The sequence below is a fragment of the Orycteropus afer genome, unplaced genomic scaffold (genome assembly GCF_000298275.1).
Source record: "Orycteropus afer afer isolate SDZICR_OR568_19922 unplaced genomic scaffold, OryAfe1.0 scaffold00204, whole genome shotgun sequence".
Classification (NCBI taxonomy): Eukaryota; Metazoa; Chordata; class Mammalia; order Tubulidentata; family Orycteropodidae; genus Orycteropus; species Orycteropus afer.
This window is the reverse complement of record NW_006921791.1, coordinates 2,817,640-2,836,311: the sequence shown is the minus strand read 5'-3', so window position 1 is coordinate 2,836,311 and position 18,672 is coordinate 2,817,640. Positions and strand designations below refer to the sequence as shown.

The following is an 18,672-nucleotide window of genomic DNA, read 5'->3' as shown; positions in this document are numbered from 1 at the left end:
TTTTAATTGGGTTGTTTGTCTTTTTTGTTGTTAAGTAATGATGTCTTTTGTTGTACAGAAGTTCTTCATTTTAATACATTCCTTTTATGAATTTTTCCTTTATAGTTGGTGATTTTTACAATCTTTTTTTTTTTTTTTTTTAATTAGGATTTGGGTGAAGATTTACAGAGTAAATTCACTTTTCGAGAAAATAGTAATGCCAAATATAAATTATTGGCTGGTAGGAAACATTTCTTTTTCTTGGTACATTCTCAAAACAGAAACTTGCATGAAGTTTAGCTTCTCTGAAGATAGAATGATTTTTATTGCTTTCTAATTTTTCCCCCTACAAGAGCCTGTTGGGATTGTAGATTATCCCCTTGAGGTATCATTTGGAAAAGCAAAGAGCTAAATTCAGTCATATAAGTTATTATTTATAAAATATCTACTTAGCAATTGACAGAATACAGTCTTGTGATGAAACATTTTTTGCAAATATGTATAGACAGTTGTTACTTTAACAAAAATCAAGTCAATGATGAGATCTAGATTGTTTTATATATACAGGCATTGTTTAAAATACTTAATTGTTGTTCTGCCTCAGACTATTTAAAAATATTGATTCCACTTATACTAAAAGGGCATGATAGGAGCATACCAACTCTTCCCTACTACCTTTTCACTCAGTTTTTTATTCCATCATGGCCCAGGCTGTAACTTAAAATTTAATATGATACGGTAAATACCAATTTCTATAAAGGGATATCTAGAACTATATTCCCTTTCTTGGAACTAAAAGAAATTAGAAAATTTCTAAATATCAAGATCGTTTACACATCCCAAGTGTCAAAATATGACATTCATACACTGGAAATTAGTCCAGTTTCACTCTATTTTCCATTCCACTCATTGACACTCTCATCTTATCTTGAGAAACCCAATCTGTAAGGAATTGTGCTGGCCTGGTCTCAAATTTCAATAACAGGGGCAACTTTCTGAGTGGAAAGTAAATTGAAGTCTCTCCAAAGTAGTATATTTTATTACATATTTAAAAATTTGTGATTTTTGTCCTTGACAAGAATTTATTGACTAAGAATGGAGATATGGAGCATGATTTGAGATTTACTATTAGATGGTAATATTGCTTACTAATCTTTGTTATTTTTTCAGAGTTACAAATTTAATGGAAAAAAGAATTTTTTAAAATTAATATTTGTCCTTAACTCTTACATTCATAGTGGGTTTAAATGTAGCTGAAACAGTGTAAGCGAAAAATGTCTTTATAATATTATCTGATAATTCATGAATGACATATTTAAGAAGTTAACACAGAAGGCAATAATTAAAAACTTATTTTTTTAAATAATTCTTCCCCGTTAGACCAATGGCAATGCAGTAGTAAGAAACTAAATGGAGTTCCATAGCTAGATGTTTAAACTGGGTGGAGTGTAGATGAACAGTATTTTGACTGAGTTGGCCCGGTTAATCAAGAGAAATTTCCTGTCTTGCACTACAGTCATTTAAAAGTAACAAAGATTTTAAAGTAAAACAGACCTGCCTGAGCACACAGTGACAGCCTGAGATAATTTAAGGTCATTGCTCTTCATTCCCACAGTTAAGATACAGGTTGCGGCACATACTGGAACCTACAGTTGACCAGATTGATTAACATTCTGAAAAGTCAGTGTAATGGAATCTTTTTATAAGGCTAGTGTGTCAAGTTCAGACTAAGACTACTCTCATAGACCACTATGTATAACTTTCTGTTTTTTAAAACATACTTTATATCGCACTGGTGAAATAACAGGTCCCATTATAATTGGGCTCTAGTTAATGTAACAATAAGAGAAGGGAAACACGGGATATTTGGAGGGAATAGAGATTCTAAAATAAATAGCCTAGTGATCAAGAATGCTGTCTTCTCCAGAGACAATTGAATCCTAAGAGGTCACCGAAATTCATGATCCTTCTGGAAAGTGGCATTGTTTTTGGAAAGAAGGTTTGTATTCTGGTACTTGTGATTTGTTGTTGTTGTTGTTGTTGTTATGTGCCGTCAGGTTGGACTCGACTCATAGTGACCCCTCCTTGGGTTTCTGAGGCAGTATCAATCTACGGAAGCAGATTGCCTCATCTTCCTTCAGAGGAGTGGCTGGTGGGTATGAACCGCCAGCCTTCTCGTTAGCAGTCAAGTGCCTTAGGCACTATGCTACCAGAGCTCCCGGTACTTGTGATTAATGAACATGATTCTGTGGCAAAAAAGAGCTGAGGAGTTTCCAGTTCAACTTTAGGTTCCTTCAGGTAGAGAGGTTAAACAATAAGGTTTGGGGATAAGTAAATAAGTTAATTGTTTGGGGAATTTTATTTCTTTCAAGTAAATTACCCAATTTACATTTTTAATTGTAGGTGCCCGACCCCTGGTTGTGATGGCTCTGGACATATTACTGGCAATTATGCTTCTCATCGAAGGTATGTAGAGATGCTGCTTCTTCTCTTCAAAACCATTCTTTCTTATTTAAATAACCTCACTATGCATACACAGGAACATTGTTCAGCCTTCAGGCTTTGGAGCATTCTGTTTGACTTCACTGGTAAAATTAAGGATCTAGCCCACTGCCATCGAGTTGATTCCAACGTATAGCGATCTATCTCATAAGACAGACTAGAATTGTCCCATAGGGTTTCCAATGCTGTAAATCTTTACAGATGCTGACTGCCTTATCTTTCTCCTGCGGAGCGGCTGGTGGGTTCAACCCACTGACCTACTGGTTAGCACCCAAGTGCTTCAACCACTATGAGATCCTTAAAACCACAATGAAGTACTATACTAATCAAGCCTTACTTAGAAAACAAGCTTTCATTACCCCAATGCCAAATGGCTCCCTTTTTGTCATCTCACTTGTAGTACTGTTGCTCCATCTGCTAGAAACATTTCTAAACTCATTCAGTGGTACATCTTTCTAAATTGAAAAAGTAAAGGGGAAAAAAATTACGTCTAGCATATTATAAGATCCCTGAGAACAGTCATTGAGAGGCAAACAATCTGGTACCATTGAGAGTTCATCTCTTAAATATTAAGATTTGAGCCACGAAAATGTTCAGTTATTATAAACAGTTATCACCAAAGCTGAGCCATCCAGAAATGCTTAACCTTAAAGTTCTAGGCACTGTCACTTCCAAACAAAAAAAGAGTGTTTAAAATATACCATAGAGATTCAGTCATGTGATATTTTAAACAATTATACTATTTGACATTCAGTAAACCTTTTTTGAATGTCTATTTTATGCCAGGCCCTAATTTAGAAGTGAATTGAAGGCACTTTTGGTACACTGTCTACACAAAAGTGGATCTAAACCTTGTAGATGTATACAGGAATTTCCATGTCATGTTCAGTTATGATTAACAAGTTCGTGCCAATAGAGAGACAAGAACATTCTTGAATTAAACCTGTATAAGGAAAAGTCCCCAACAACAGAAAAAAAAAAGTGCTGCATGTAACAAACACAGTCAAGTAAATAAACTGAGTTATAAGGTATTTATTGCCTTATCACTCTCTGGAATCTTAATTATAAAGTAGGCAGTCCAAACGCAGCTGAGCCTTTCTGCTCTAATCACATTGCCAGTGAGGGGAAAAATTGATAGAGTTAAAGCAAGTGTTAACAGTAAATAGTCTATCTACAAATCACAAAGCTTACCTTGCAAAAAGTAAAGTCATTTTGCAAACATTGAGCAGAATGAGAGCAAACTGGCTGAATGACGCGGCTGCCCCAATGACTAGATTCAAACAGAGTAAGGGGATATTCACCTGGCTGATTCACATAGTTTGGACTGGAAATTGAACTCACATGGTGGATCTGTTTCATCTTTGAGATTCTGTTGCAAATCATCTGTGCTTATTTTCACACTGGCTTCCTGTCATCAGCTGATCAGGGCTTAGGCAGAGGGAAGAATGTCAGTTCCCTGCAATATTGTTCCTGTTTGTCTCACTGCGCATGTCCACAGCCAAGGTTAATTTTCAAGTTGTCTCCTGAGACACATAAACGTGCTTATCACCTGTTTCTAGGGGAATACCATGGAAAGAATGTGTAAATTGATTTTTCATTCCCTTCAGTTTTTAAGGAACCGAGTTATTATATTTGCTTATTTGTCTCCAACCAAGGTCCTATCTGTCTTAACCAGGGTGGTGGAACAGCTGAGATTCATCCTATTCAGTTCATAAGGAACTGTATTATTATTATGTTTACTTATTTGTCTCCAACCTGGGTCCTATCTGTCTTAACCAGGGTGGGGGAATAGTTGAGCTTTCATCCTATTCAGTTCTTAAGGAACTGAGTTGTCATCTTTACTTATCTGTCTTCAACCAGGGATGCAGGCTGAACTTTGACTCCACTTGGTTTCAACATCTCTGACCTCTACCTACTGGATACCAGTAGCACCACCACTTCCATTTGGGATAGCCAAGATGTCTCCAGACTTTGCCAAATATTCCCTGTAGGCAAAGTTGTCCCCAGTTTAAAAAAAAAAAAAAAACTGCTGCCATAAACCATATATGTGGTCAAGTGAAGTTGTATTAGCAATCCAGAGCCAGGAACTACTTTGAATATAGAACAAGAGTAAGCATCTAACTCCAAAAAGCAATGTCAGAGTAAAATCACTGGCTTAGATTAAATAAAATTAAAAATTAGAACTTTAATTAATATAAAAATCAAGCATATTCTAAGCTACTCTATATTTTAATGTATCTTGAGAAAGAAATATCTCACTCCTCACATGACCAGAACTTCCAGTATCTTATAATATTTGTTGAACTAAAAGTGGATACTTCCTCATTATTTCATGCCTAAATGTCTGTTTTTTTCTCTTGACGTTTTGTCTGGTTTTTGGCATCACATAAATGTAATCATAATCTGATTTAAACATGTTTATTCATTGTACTTATATTTTGGAATGTTAGATATCAATATAGCATAAACCCATGATTAAAATATAATTTAAACGTAAATGTAAGCTATGATCTATGCCTGAAATAATACTAGGGCTAATCGATAGAGTTAGAAAGTAAATGTAACTCGGTTTTCAGCAAATTTGAGTACTGTATATAGCCATATAGGGGTTTTAGCACTCAAAAGTGGAGTATATTTTGATATTATATTCTATAGCAATAACTTCCCTTGCATAGAAGCTTGAACGGAGTTTAACATTCTGTTAAGCAAAAGTGCTTTTAATAGTGATTATGTAAATTTGCCACTAAAGACGAATAGAAACCAATAGTTAACTAAGTTAACTTCTCCAGCTCCTGTCGATTCTTGATGGCCATAAATACAAGTAAAAAGACTTGATTCAGTGTTAATCTCTTGTTGTCCTATTTCCCAGAAAAATGGCAGGCTGTTACTTATATGCAAGATATATGCAAACATACTTTGAAAGTGGTTCATTAGCCTTTTTCATTTATTTATTGTGCCATAATTCAAGTCAGTTATTATGAGTTCAAGGAATCTTCATCTCTGGGCTATCCAAAAAACAAACCAAACTGACTGCCATTGAGTTGATTCCAATTCATAGCAACCCCCATTGAGTTTCTGAAGTGGTAAATCTTTAAGGAAGTCGGTTGCCCAGTCTTCTTTCCAAGGAGGGGCTGGTGGGTTTGAACCACCAGTTATCTGGTTAGCAGTCAAATGCCTTAGGCACTACACCCCCAGAGACGTAAAGTCATAGAACAATGATCCTTAACATTTTAAGGGTCACAGATCTGTTTTGAGAATCTGCAAATACCTATGCATCCTCTCTTTTCTTTTCTGCTTTGTATGCCTTCAAATTTTGTTTGCAATCACAGGATGTTAACTATTCCCTACTAACTCTCAAGGAGGAAAATATAGCACAACACTAACCTTCTGCTAGGTACTGTTATAGGAACTTAAGAAAGTGTGCTTTCTTTTATGGTCCTTATAGTCATAATGAGAGTTAGATGATTGCATTTCTTTTTTGCATTCAAGGAAACTGAAACTCTGGGAGGTTAAGTAGCAAAGACTGAATTTATGCCCAGATTTTCTGACTGCAAAGACCTTTCTCATTGTAGACCTTCATGCCCAGAATGGCTATTGAAAATCATATAGTCTGCTCCCTACTGCAAATTTAAGAGCACTCTCAACTAGCTTAGATGGGACTTGATTTGTATTTGCTTTTGTTTCAATTTTAGTAGTAGTAGTGTTTTTCAGTCTCTGCACAATATCTACTTTCATTTTAACAAATATTTATTGACTACATACAATATTCTATAAAAAAAATCCTTCATCAATTGCTTTATATCCTCAGTGAACATAAGACCAACTATCTGTTTACTAACTCCCATATAAAGTTCTGGTGGTGTAGTGCCTTAGAAGTTCGGCAGTTCAAACCCACCAGCCACCCTGCAGAAGAAAGACAAGGAAGACTGAGCAATCAACTTCTGTAAAGATTTACAACCTCAGAAACTGAATGGCAGTTGCTATGAGTGAGAATCAACTCCATGACAGGGAGTTACAGTTATTATCAGATTTTATCTTGGTCTTCTTCAACAACAACAATTAAAAAAATCAACTTCTTAAGCTTTTCTTCAAAGGTCGTATTTCCCAGGCATATTTATTTCTTTTCTCTGACACTTCACCAAGGTCTTCTTACTCTTCTGAAATTTTCAAAGATGTGTCAGGATGGTGACCTCTCAGCCTGGTCTTGGCAGAGGGCTTACCTAGGAGTTCTCCCTTGTCCTCTCCGATTTATTCATCCTACTTGCTTTTTCAAGAGGTATGTACAAATAGCAAGAGATTTAAAAGTCCTGAAGTTGTTGCCCAGTGTAAAAGTAAAGTCAAATGACTATGCTCTTTGAGTCTGAGTCCCACTGAGATGCCCTTATGCCCTTACAGAGCAACAACTGCACCTCTTAGGGTTCCAGAATGGTCTCAAAGACAGAATTATATTAAATAATAAAAATAAAAAAACCAAACTCACTGCCATTGAGTCAATTCCAACTCATGGCAACCCCCTTTAGGCTTCCAAGGTGGTAAATCTTTATGGAAGTAGATTGCCCAGTCTTCCTTCCATGGAGTGGCTGGTGAGTTTGAACTGCCAACCTTCTGGTTAGCAGTCAAATGTCTCAGGCACTATGCCACCAAAGCTCCTAAATAATAATAAAAGTCAATTTTTATTGAGTGCTTACGGTGAACCATGAACATTTTATACAAAAAATGTCACTATCCTATGAGGATATTATTATTATCCTAACTGCAAATGAGGAAAAAGGGCTACAGAGATTTTAGTAACACATACTTTCAACTCTGTTTCCTCTGGGGGCACTTTTATTTCCTCTTTTACGATAATGAGCACAATCTAAGGAAGACAGCCAAAGATCTGATGCTTTCTACCTACTCTGTTCTAATATGCTGTTGGAAATCAGAAGCAAGGATCCCAAAGGCCTTACCCGAGCTAAAGCAGAGAAATCACAATGCATAGAAGAAGGCAATTAAGAAATCAGGTTTAATGAAACTGAAAGAAAAAACCAAGGAGTTAGTTTCCATTTGAGAGCTCTTGAACCCTTGTCATGAAATCAGAAGACTTCTCACCATGACAGGTATTGGCAGCCGATTTAACTCAACCAAAACACAAACCAAACTCACTGCCATTGAGTTGATTCTAACTCATAGTGACCTCGTTGGGTTTCCAAGGCTGTAAACCTTTATGGGAGCAGAATACCTCATCTTTCTTCTGCAGGGTGCCTGGTGGGTTCCAACCACCAACTTTTGTTAGCAGCCAAACTCCTTAACAGCTACACCACCAGGGCTCCTTCTATTTAATTCAGTCCTAGTTAAATAGGATTCTATTCTCACATTAGCCACAGTTTGGTCAGCCAGAGGTTCAGTGGAATGGCTGGTTTCTTCTGCGCTCTAGGCTGCAGGTCTGATGATCTTCCAGTACCATTTCTGGTCTGGAGTCCAAAAGGCACACTTCCTTTGGCTACACCTCATTCTGAGAACCTAAATTCTCTGTTTTCTCTTAAGTCCTCCAGTTTGCCTATTATTTAACCTTATTCTGAAGGTTAAATATGCCTTTCTGTCTGTGAATTATCCATGTACTCCAAACCCCTAGCTTTTTCTTCACCCAGAGAAGGCAAGAATTCTAAAAGTGGTTGTAGTATCTTCAATATTTATAAAATTTCAAATAAAAGTACAAATATATAATGCGCCCCACAAATATATAATGAGCCCTCAATGATAGCAAATTGTGAAAAACACAATTTCTGTTCAGGAAATTTTTAACCATTTAAAACATAATCTCATATGTCATTCCAAATTTGTAGAGCCCTATTAAATTCAGTAAATATTTACTGAGCACATATGTCTCAGAGACTAGAGAACAATGATAATTAAATGCTCCTAACCTCAAGGGACAGATAATCAAATGGGAAAAAGACACATAAAAACAAACAAATAAAATAAATAAATAACAAATATAGTACACTCTAATGTGTTATAGAGCTCTGGTAGTGTAGTGCCTAAAGCACTTGACTAACCAGAAGACTGGCAGTTCAAACCCACCAACCACTTCTCAGAAGGAAGATGGGGCAATCTACTTCCGTAGTGATACTGCCTCGGAAACCCAAGGAGGCGTCACTATGAGTCAGGTCCAACTCGACAGCACATAACAACAACAGCACTCTCTCTCTCTCTCTCTCTATATATATATATACATTTATTAGAATACAAATAAGGCAGGTATTAATTCTGACCAGGGAAGGTGGATCAGACAAAGCAATAAAGAGGAGATAACATTTGAGATTACCTTTGAAGGATGGATAAGCATTTGCAGAAGGCACAGGGAAGAAGGATATTCTGAGCAAAGAAACATCATTAGAAAAAGTGTTGCAGCAAAAAAAAAAAAAAGTAATTTGACAAACTGAAATTTTCACTTTGGTTAGAGTCTTGGTTGTAAGTATGAGAGTGGATATGGATGAAAAACTTGTTTTTAGTTATCTTGTTAAATTTATTATAAAAAGTTTAATAGCCCATGATTCTTTGGTAAGATAGTGGCATGATTAGACTTGAGCATAGAGAATGTACTGTTGGTAGAAGAGTGGGATCTGAAAACATATATTGACAAGATAAGAACAATAGTCCAGATGAAAAGAAGGTGAAGGGTGAATGGAAACAGTGGTGGGGAGAAGCTGTAAAACTTTATTAGGCTGAATGTGAGGAAGAAAGGGGTCAATGATGCATCTGAGATTCTCAGGTTGGACAAATAGGTGAATGATGATGTCATTATCTGAACCAAAGAAACTTTCCAGACAGACTGAAAATTAAATCCCATTTAAGTGTATTAAGCTTGAGATTCCTGTTATATCTGGGTGAGCAAAGAAGAAAGGGTATAAGAGTAGAATTAAAGGTTTTGGAGTCATCAACATACATGCTATTTGAATTCACTGAAATAATAGTTGTACTGAAAAGGCTACAAATAACACCTTTTTAAATGAAAGATGGATCCAAAACAAAAGAAATTGAAAGATGGGTCCAAATATTAGAAAACTAGACTTCAGAGGTCAGAGGTCCACAAAGGAAGTGGTGACCATGGAGAAAAAATTTCTATATTGCTCCTAACTCGAAGGAGAAAATTGGGATGAATCATTTTTCACTGTGTTCAAATTTAGGCCTTAATATAGATAAAAGGTGAAACTAAGAGATCTAAAATTACTGAACACCTTTTCTGTGCCAAGCACTTTATATATTTTATCATGCTTAGTTTTCAAATAAAGCCTATGTTGTAGTTCTTACCATATTACATAGATGAGAAAACTGAGGCTCAGAAAAGATAAATAACTTGTCCAAGTCTAAATAGATAGTAAGTATTAGAATTGAAATTTCCATGTCCCTATCTGATATGAAGGAGCTCTGGTGGCATAGTGCCTAAGGCATTAGACTACTAACCAGAAGGCTGGCGGTTCAAACCCACCATTCACTCCTTGAAAGGAAGGTTGGGCAGTCTATTTCTGCAGTGATACTGCCTCAGAAACCCAACGAGGGATCGCTATGAGTCAGATCCAACTCAATGGCAGTGTGTTTGGTTTGGTTTTCATTTATCTGATATGAGCTCTTATGCTTTCCATCACTCAATGTTGCTTTCCAATGAAATGTGTCCAGATCATTCTCCTTGCATAGTAATTCTGTAGAGAATCTCCATTCTGGGGCAAATAGCAAGTAATGAATTTTCATTTCTATGTTTTAATAAGAAAAGGCGACTTTTTAAAAATACTGAACATCTTTTAGTTTTATTATTCCTGAGATTTTAGTGTTCAATTGGCAAGTAGAGAAAATTTTCTCGTTTCAGTCAAGCATGAAAATTAATAAGAAATACTTAGGATAAAACAGCCAACCGAAGCATTAAAATAATGTCCATGAAAATAAAAGCCCATAGACTTCTTTGAATCTATGTTGTTGTTGTTGTTGTTATGTGCTGTCGAGTTGGACCCAACTCATAGCAACCCCTCCTTGGGTTGCCGAGGCAGTATCACTATGGAAGTAAATTGCCCAACCTTCCTTCCGAGAAGTGGCTGGTGGGTTTGAACCACCAGCCTTCTGGTTAGCAGTCAAGTGCCTTAGGCACTATGTTGTTGTTGTTACGTGCCATCGAGTTGGACCCGACTCATAGAGACCCCTCCTTGTGTTTCCAAGGCAGTATCACTACGGAAGTAGATTGACCAGGCTTCCTTCTGAGGAGGGGCTGGTGGGTTTGAACCACCAGCCTTCTGGTTATCAGTCAAGTGCCTTAGGCACTATGCCACCAGAGCTCCTTTAGGCACTATAGAGAAGTTAAATGCTAAAGGGAAAGTCAGGACAGTAATGTAAGAAAGGATGACATAACAGCAGAATGCTGGGAAACAGCCACCAAAGACAAGTAGAAGAGCACAGGGAAAGATTCTTATGGAGCAACAGAAGGTGAAAGAGGGCCAAGGATAGAGTGAGGTCATAAAATGAGCAGCCACAGCCAGCACCCCCATTTTTGACCATGAATATGCCTAGTCTTCTCATTTTTACAGTGTGGCCAGCACTGCAGAAATTATGCACAGCAATGCTAGTGCATCTTCCAATAGACAGAGAGCCACTTTCTAGAAAACTGGAGAACCAGACTACAAAATTCTTAGGAGGAGAAAAGACATTCTAAGATTCTAGTCCAGCCCTCTTTTTTCATGATCAAGTCTTCTTCAAGGTCAGTCAGTATAAGATCCAGGTCTAGACCTAAGTTTGATGCTATTTTTTTTTTTACTTCTTTTGTTCTTTTGTTTTGATTTATTTTTAACCCCAGCCCAAGTCTTAGTGATGATCTAGAGCTTCACCTCACCCCTAAATTCATGGGACTAAAGAAGGGAGGAAGAAAGCAGTGGAAAGATGGAGGTCTTTAGTGCTGTAGTCATGGGAGTGTGGCTCTCTCTCTTACAATTAAATTCGTAGTCTTGAACATAAGGGAAGAAGTAGGATTCTACAACTCTCTCACCCATTCCTCTTTTATTCATTCATTCAATCAACAAATATTTAAATATCGCCTACTATGTGCAAGCATTGGACTAACTATTGGGGAAATAGGTGAATCGTTTACATTCTCATGAAGCTGACAATTTAGAGGGCCATGTGGATAAGTAAATGGACCATTACAATATAGCATGAGTAATTTACTAATGGGCAAATGGAGAGCACTAAGAAAACTCAGAGAATTAGTTTTCCAAATGGCATGGAATGGCCAAAGACATTTCTTTGAAGGATGTTGTTTTGGTTACCTAGTGCCACTCTGACAAGAATGTCCCACAAATAGGATGACTTGAACAAACAGGAGTTTATTTTCTTACAATTTGGAGGCTTTAAGTCCAAGTTCAAAGTACTGGGCTCTAGGGGCTAGATAAAAGCCCTTCAACCTTGGGCTTCAGCTCTGCCTCCAGCTCCTGTTCCACTGAAGCTGGAGGCTTTTCTTCACTCAGACAGCTGCTAGCTGCTGAGGCTGACATGCCCAAGGTTGACAAGTAAAAAGGCACAGTCCCAATGTTACCAAACCACACAGCAGGCCATTAATTCAAGTCCATTGAAAGTCCCAAGGTCAGCAGAGCATGACTTGTTCAGATTGCTGAACAACAACACGGCTGCGTGCAGGGTTCAAGCATACCATAAGACCATTCCCCAAGCCTTCTCCTTATGTACAGGAAGCAGACCTTATCCCTCAGACAGCTACTCAGCTGCTCACAGTAGATTCTACCATGGAGTTGATTACCAGTCTCATCATGGGGAATACTACTTCCAGCTGCCCAGCCACTCAACCAGGCCCAACCAAGTTGATACACAAATTTAACTATCACAGATGTAATATCTAAGTTGAGATCAAACAGGTTGGAATGAGTAAGCAGAGGGATGTAAGATCATGCAGGGTGAAGTGCATATGCAAAGATTTGAGATGAGAGAAAGCAGGCCAAGAGATTATGATAGGTTGTAAAAGGACAGCAGCAGAGATGAATGGAGATTGGTGGCAGGATGAGGCAATGAGGAGCCTTATAAATCTTATGAAGGAATTCTGGTTTATTGTTGTGGAAGAAAAGAGCTATTGGATGATTTTAAACAGTGAATCTGTTAATTCAGTTCATTAGTAGTACTAGTCTGTTCTACTACAGTAAAACCTGCAAAAGCCAGAATCTGTAGGCAGAAACTTGTCAGAGAGTGCAAACGCAAGTATTTCTCACTAATAGAGAATGACGGAAAAGTGAAATAACTGCATCCTGTCAAAGGTGGAAAACTTACAAGACCCAGAAAAACAAGGCAGTCTCATTGAATTCCAGCTCTCACAGGTTTCAGAGTAAGTATCAATGGAAATAGAAGATGGCTAGATTTTAAAAAATTACTTAGGATGTAAAATTAACAGAACATGTGAGAAGTAAAAAAGAGAAAGCAGGCAAAGAGGAATGTGTACATGGTTTTCTGGCTTGAATGAATGAATGAAAATATATTGGTAGCTATTCACTAAAAGGAAACAAATGAGAATTGGAGATAAGTGTAGGCTGATGAGGTAGAAGATTGGGTTAATTTTCAGTATCAGTTTAAGGAGCCTTTGTGATACCCAAATAGATATTTACAATAGTCGATAAGATGTACAAGTTTGCATTTTACTCTGGATTAGAGAGGTGGACCTGGAAGCCATCAACATACAACTTGAGACACAAAAGTGGATAAGCTTCTGCAGTAAACAAGTGAAGAATAAGAAATAAGAAAGCCTAGGAGAGGACTCCAATAAACAATAAAATTTTAAGAACAGCAGATGAAAAACTGGCTGCAAATGAAACTACAGAATTTCCAGAAGAGTTGTTGTTGTTGTTGTTGTTGTTATTTGCCATCGAGTCGGCCCTGACTCATAGCGACCCCTCCTTGGGTTTCCGAGGCAGTATCACTACGGAAGTAGGAATGCCCAACCTTCCTTCCGAGGAGTGGCTGGTGGGTTTGAACTGCCAGCCTTCTGGTTAGCAGTCAAGTGCCTTAGGCACTATGCTACCAGAGTAGGAATTATAAAAAACAAATTAAGAGACTGTCTCTAGAAGGAACTGTCCCAGGGGCTGCAGATGGTCAAATTTATACAAAGATTGGCCTCAATGTTAGGATGACCTTGGCAAGAGCAATTTTTGTAGAAGATGGATCAGAAGCCAGATAGCAAAGTGTGCATTGGGCTAAGGTGCAAGCAGGAGGTAAAAAATAGAGGCAGTAAGTGCACATACCTCTTGAAAAAAAATTTTCATGGTGAAAAAAAAGGAGAGAAATAAAAGTAACAAGAGGTAGCGAATTCAAGCACATCTTTCTTTTCATTTTTTTGAAAAAGAAGGAGACAGACACAGTAGGAGGAGGGAGGTATGGCATTAACAGCCTCAGGGAGATTTGAACATGTTTAAGTGGTAAAGGGAAGAAGATGGAAAGAAGAAGTCAGCAGCTGTCAGCAGCACCCGGAGCTTGGAGTTCAACTGTGGGCTCTGACGGCTCTGACACTGAACAACAAACTCAACACATGACATGACTGGCCCCAGATAAACCTTAGTGCTCAGTCCCAGGCAAGTTAGTCAGAGGCAAGCCTTTTTTTGTCTTTGTTTTGTTTTGTTTTTCCTGCAGTTTGTCAAAAAAAGTTTATAGGTATTAGTTTCCTTTTGTAAATTTCCATTCCATTTGCCATTCTGGAAAAGGGGCAATAACAGTTTTAATTACTGGAGAGCCTCATTGAACAAAGGGACAGTATAGATGCACACAAAGCTGAGTTTTAATTAGCTCTCAAGTCATACACATTGATGCCAAGAAATCTTATAATTGGATCATCTGTATTAATTGACACGATGGCGGTGAGTTTGGTTTTTTTTTTTTTTTTGGCAGTGAGGTTTTGTTTGTTTTATTAATTTATAAAACTCTAAGTTTGCAGGGGTGGGAATGGGAGGATATTTCATCACCTTACCATGCCCTCATCCCCAAAACAACTTTTGAGTTTGTGGTTAAGGGGTAAGACAAGATCTTCCTGTTGGCTAGTGTCACTCACTTGGGAAAAGGTCCCAGAATCCATGCTTAAGCAGACAAAGTACCTAAGAAACGCCTAAAGCCCACTGGGTTATCCTCTGAATTAGAATGCAACAGACATGGATTTTTCAAGGTGCTAGAATGGGCTTTAAATAAGAGCTAACCCAATCACCTCTTTTTACATGTGAGGAATTGGAGGTTCCTGGGCAAGTCTTCAGATATCCTCTCCCACTTATCCTTCTACCTGTGAGATAGCTGATTTACAGCTGAGAGAAGCCAGGTCACCAGCACAAACTTAGAAATACACTAAGAAAATGGAGGATAGCTAAGTCCTGGTTAATGGCGGAATAAAACCAAAAAAATCAAACTCACTGCTGTCAAGTCAGATCTGACTCATAGTGATCCCTCCTTGGGTTTCCAAGGCAGTACTATGGAAGTAGATTGCCCAACTTTCCTTCCGAGGAGTGGCTGGTGGGTTTGAACTGCCAGCCTTCTGGTTAGCAGTCAAATGCCTTAGGCACTACACCACCAGAGCTCCCAATGGGAGAAATAAGCCTCCCTCTTGGTGGAATGGGAGCTCTGGTTGCACAGTGGTTAGAGCATTCAGATGCTAACCAAAAAGTCAATGGTTCCAATCCACCAGTTGTTCTGCAAGAAAAAGGTGAGGCAGTCTGCTTCCATAACGATTTACAGCCTTGGAAACGCTACAATAGGGCAGTTCTACTCTGTCCTAAATTGTTACTATGAGTCTGAATCAACTCGATGGCAGTGGGTTTGGATTTTTAGTTTTTTGGTTTTAGGTAGAATAAAGAGTTGCTAAAAAGGAGCTCTGGTGGTGCAGTGCCTAACGCATTTGACTGCTGACCAGAAGGTTGTTGGTTCAAACCCATCAGCCACTCTGCAGAAGGAAGATAGGGCGATCTACCTCCATAAATATTTGCTGCCTCAGAAACCCAATGGGGAGCACTATGAGTTGAATCCATCTGGATGGCAGTGAGCTTGGCTTTTTGGATATGGTGCAAATTGTTAAATGGCTATTAACTAAAAGGTTAGTGATTCAAATCCAACCTGCGGTGCCTTGGAAGAAAGACCTGGAGTTCTACTTCTGAAAGATCACAGCCATTGAAAACCTATGGAGCACATGTCTACTGTGACACACATGGCATTGCCATGAGTCTGAGTCCACTCAATCGCTACTGGTTTAGGTGGAATTAGCACCTTTCCTATCTGAGAATATGCATGCTTTTAAAAATATCAGAACTCACATGAAAGAAAAGAGAAAAAAAAAATGTTTTTCAATCTCAGGAAAAAGAGGAAGAACAGCCTATATCCTACCTAGGAAGTAGCTGAGTCAACATGAAGATTTCAGCTTTCATATGATCATAGGGCATATTAATAATTTTCCTGATTTCTTGTTCTTATCTAATTTCTAGTTCTTTGAATATTTCCATAACCAAAATACAAACTCACTGCCATCGAGTCGATTCCTTCTCATAGTGACCTCTCCTTGGGTTTCTGAGGCGGTATCTCTACAGAAGTAGATTGCCTAGTCTTCCTTCTCTGAGGAGTGGCTGGTGGGTTTGAACTGTCAGCCTTCTGGTTAGCAGTCAAATGCCTTAGGCACTAAGATACCATAGAATTCTATTTATTCTGTATGTCCTCCTTCAAATATACTTATCTTTGGATCTAAGTATTATTCTATTCCAGATTGTTCTAGATACCTAGTGCTGCTCTGACAGGAATATATCACCAATGGGATGGCTTGAACAAACAGGAGTTTATTCTCTTACAGTTAGGAGGCTTTAAATGTGAGTTCAAAGTGCTAGGCTCTAGGGTCTGGGTGAAAGCCCCTCAACCTTGGGCTTCAGCTCTTCCTCCTGTTCCTAGCCCACTGAAGCTGGAAGCTTTTCTTCACTCAGTCAGCTGCTGGCTGCTGAGACTGACAAGCCCAAAGTTGACAAGTAAAAAGGTACAGTCCCAAAATTACCAAACCACATAGCAGGCCATTAATTCAAGTCCACTGAAAGTTCCAAGGTCAGCAGAGCATGGCAGGCTGCTGAACAACAACACAGCTGCATGCAGGGTTCAAGTGTGCCATAATGTAGAGACCATTCTCAAAGCTGTTTCTTATATATGTGAAGCAGACGATATACCCAAAGCAGCTACTCAGCTGCTCCAATTGATTCCACCATGGAGTTGATTCCCAGTCTCACCATGGGAAATAACTACATTCAGCTGCCCAGCCACTCAACCAGGCCCAGCCAAGTTGAAACATAAACTTAACCATCAAATAGATGAAAATTTTCTTTTAAATGAATGTGAATGTCTCTATCCAAAAATCTGAAAATTAAATAATGTAAGCATATTCCACTTCCACTATACATTCTAAATATAACTAGAATCCCATTAAGTGAATGGGAATATGTTATCCTTCCCTTGATACAAATTTATGAGATGGAAGGATTTGGCAAGCTGGCTATCAGAAATCAAATCACTAAGAAAGTTTGTTTTTGTTTGCAGTTATTATCCATTTTCTTTATGGATGTCTCCATCCTTTGTGTCTCCTCTTCTCTCTTCTCTCTTCTCTCTTCTGTCTCTCTCTCTCTCTCTCTCTCTCTCTCTCTCACACACACAACAAAACAACCTCCAGCTTCTTTTCCAACAATTCCTGAATGCTTCTGTTTCTGCAAATTGACCAGCATTTTCCCCATGTATTTAAGTTGACTGCTTACCAGAAGGCTGGTAGTTCAAACCTACCAGCCACTCCTCAGAAGGAAGGTTGGGCAATCTACTTCCGTAGTGATACTGCCTTGGAAACCCAAGCAGGGGTCGCTATGAGTCGGGTCCAACTCAACAGCACAAAACAACAACCAAAAAAAAAAAAAAACCTCACTGCTGTCAACTCAAATCCAACTCATAGCGACCCCTCCTTGGATTTCGGAGGCAGTATCCTAGCCCACCTCAATCTTTTAACTCCCTTTGAAAGGGAATTGACAGTGTCTAAAAACTTTGGGACCTCTGTTAGTGTCGTGGTAAGGCATTTGCCTGCTAACCACAAGTTCGGTGGTTCAAACCCACCAGCTACTCCACAGGAGGGGAAAGAAGAAGATGAGGCAATCTATTTGTAAAGGTTTATGGCCTTGGAAACCCAATGAGGGTCACTATGAGTCAGAATCTACTCGATGGCAATGAGTTTAAAGGCTTTAATGAAGGAGCTCTGGTGGTGCAATGGTTAAAACATTCAGCTGCTAACTAAAGGACAGTGTTTCAAACCCACCAGCCACTGCAGAAGAAAGATGAGGCAGTCTGCTTCTGTAAAGATTTACAGTTCTACTCTGTGCTATAGGGTTACTATCAGTCAGAATTGATTTGATGGCAGTGGATTTGGTTCTTGGTTTAAATTCTTTGAGAGGATACAGATGTGCAGCATCCAAAAGAAACCTCTCCCTCAGATCCCCCCCCCCCATGCCAAGAAACAAAGGATTTGGGGGAGAATAAAGTTAAAGCAACATCAGATGTGAAGAAAGCTTGCCAGAAATAACAGTGAAGGATTGCTTTCTGAAAATATTTTTCTTATTTAAGCCTTTCAGGTTGCCCAAGAGCAAAGAAAAGTGGCATCAGGATAGCACAAAGCAAAGAAGACAAAGAAGATCAAGAGCCAATTAGGTATGAGTGCCCAATGAGACCAAAAAACGTAGGCAGCATGGCTGCCAGTGTGGGAAATTTTAAGAGATTAAATGATGCAAGGGAACATTGGTAAATGAAAGAAACCACGGTTAAGCATTCTTTGAGATTTCAGTAAACTGCATAAATAAAGGTAAATAAAGGTCACCACTAATTTGTCTCAAAAGCTCAAGCACATCTGATAATAGCACATTAAGCTAATAACCTTCAATATGTTGAGGGACTGTCTAATATTTAAGTAAGCAACATCACAGGAAACCTATACTGCTTAGTTTTATAAGCTGTTTAATTTACCAGGAAAATAAGTTTATGAAATTATAGGATGGTATTAAATATAACATTGAAAGTTAATACCTTACTTTTAACTTATAAAATTCACTTAATTATACTCTACCTTGTTCTAAAAAAGAAGCTGAGACAGATAGTCTATACTAAGCATCAATCATGTTGAAGAAGAATCATATCATC

General features: G+C 38.3%; 1 protein-coding gene across 1 annotated transcript in view; it reads left to right on the top strand.

The window, feature by feature from the left end:
• MYT1L (myelin transcription factor 1 like) overlaps positions 1–18,672 on the top strand; it is a 280,476-nt gene that overhangs the window by 182,579 nt on the left and 79,225 nt on the right. The window contains exons 14-15 of the mRNA XM_042781958.1: positions 2,383–2,445; positions 18,103–18,186. Coding sequence (XP_042637892.1) covers positions 2,383–2,445; positions 18,103–18,186 — 147 coding nt within the window. The remainder of the gene's footprint in view (positions 1–2,382; positions 2,446–18,102; positions 18,187–18,672) is intronic.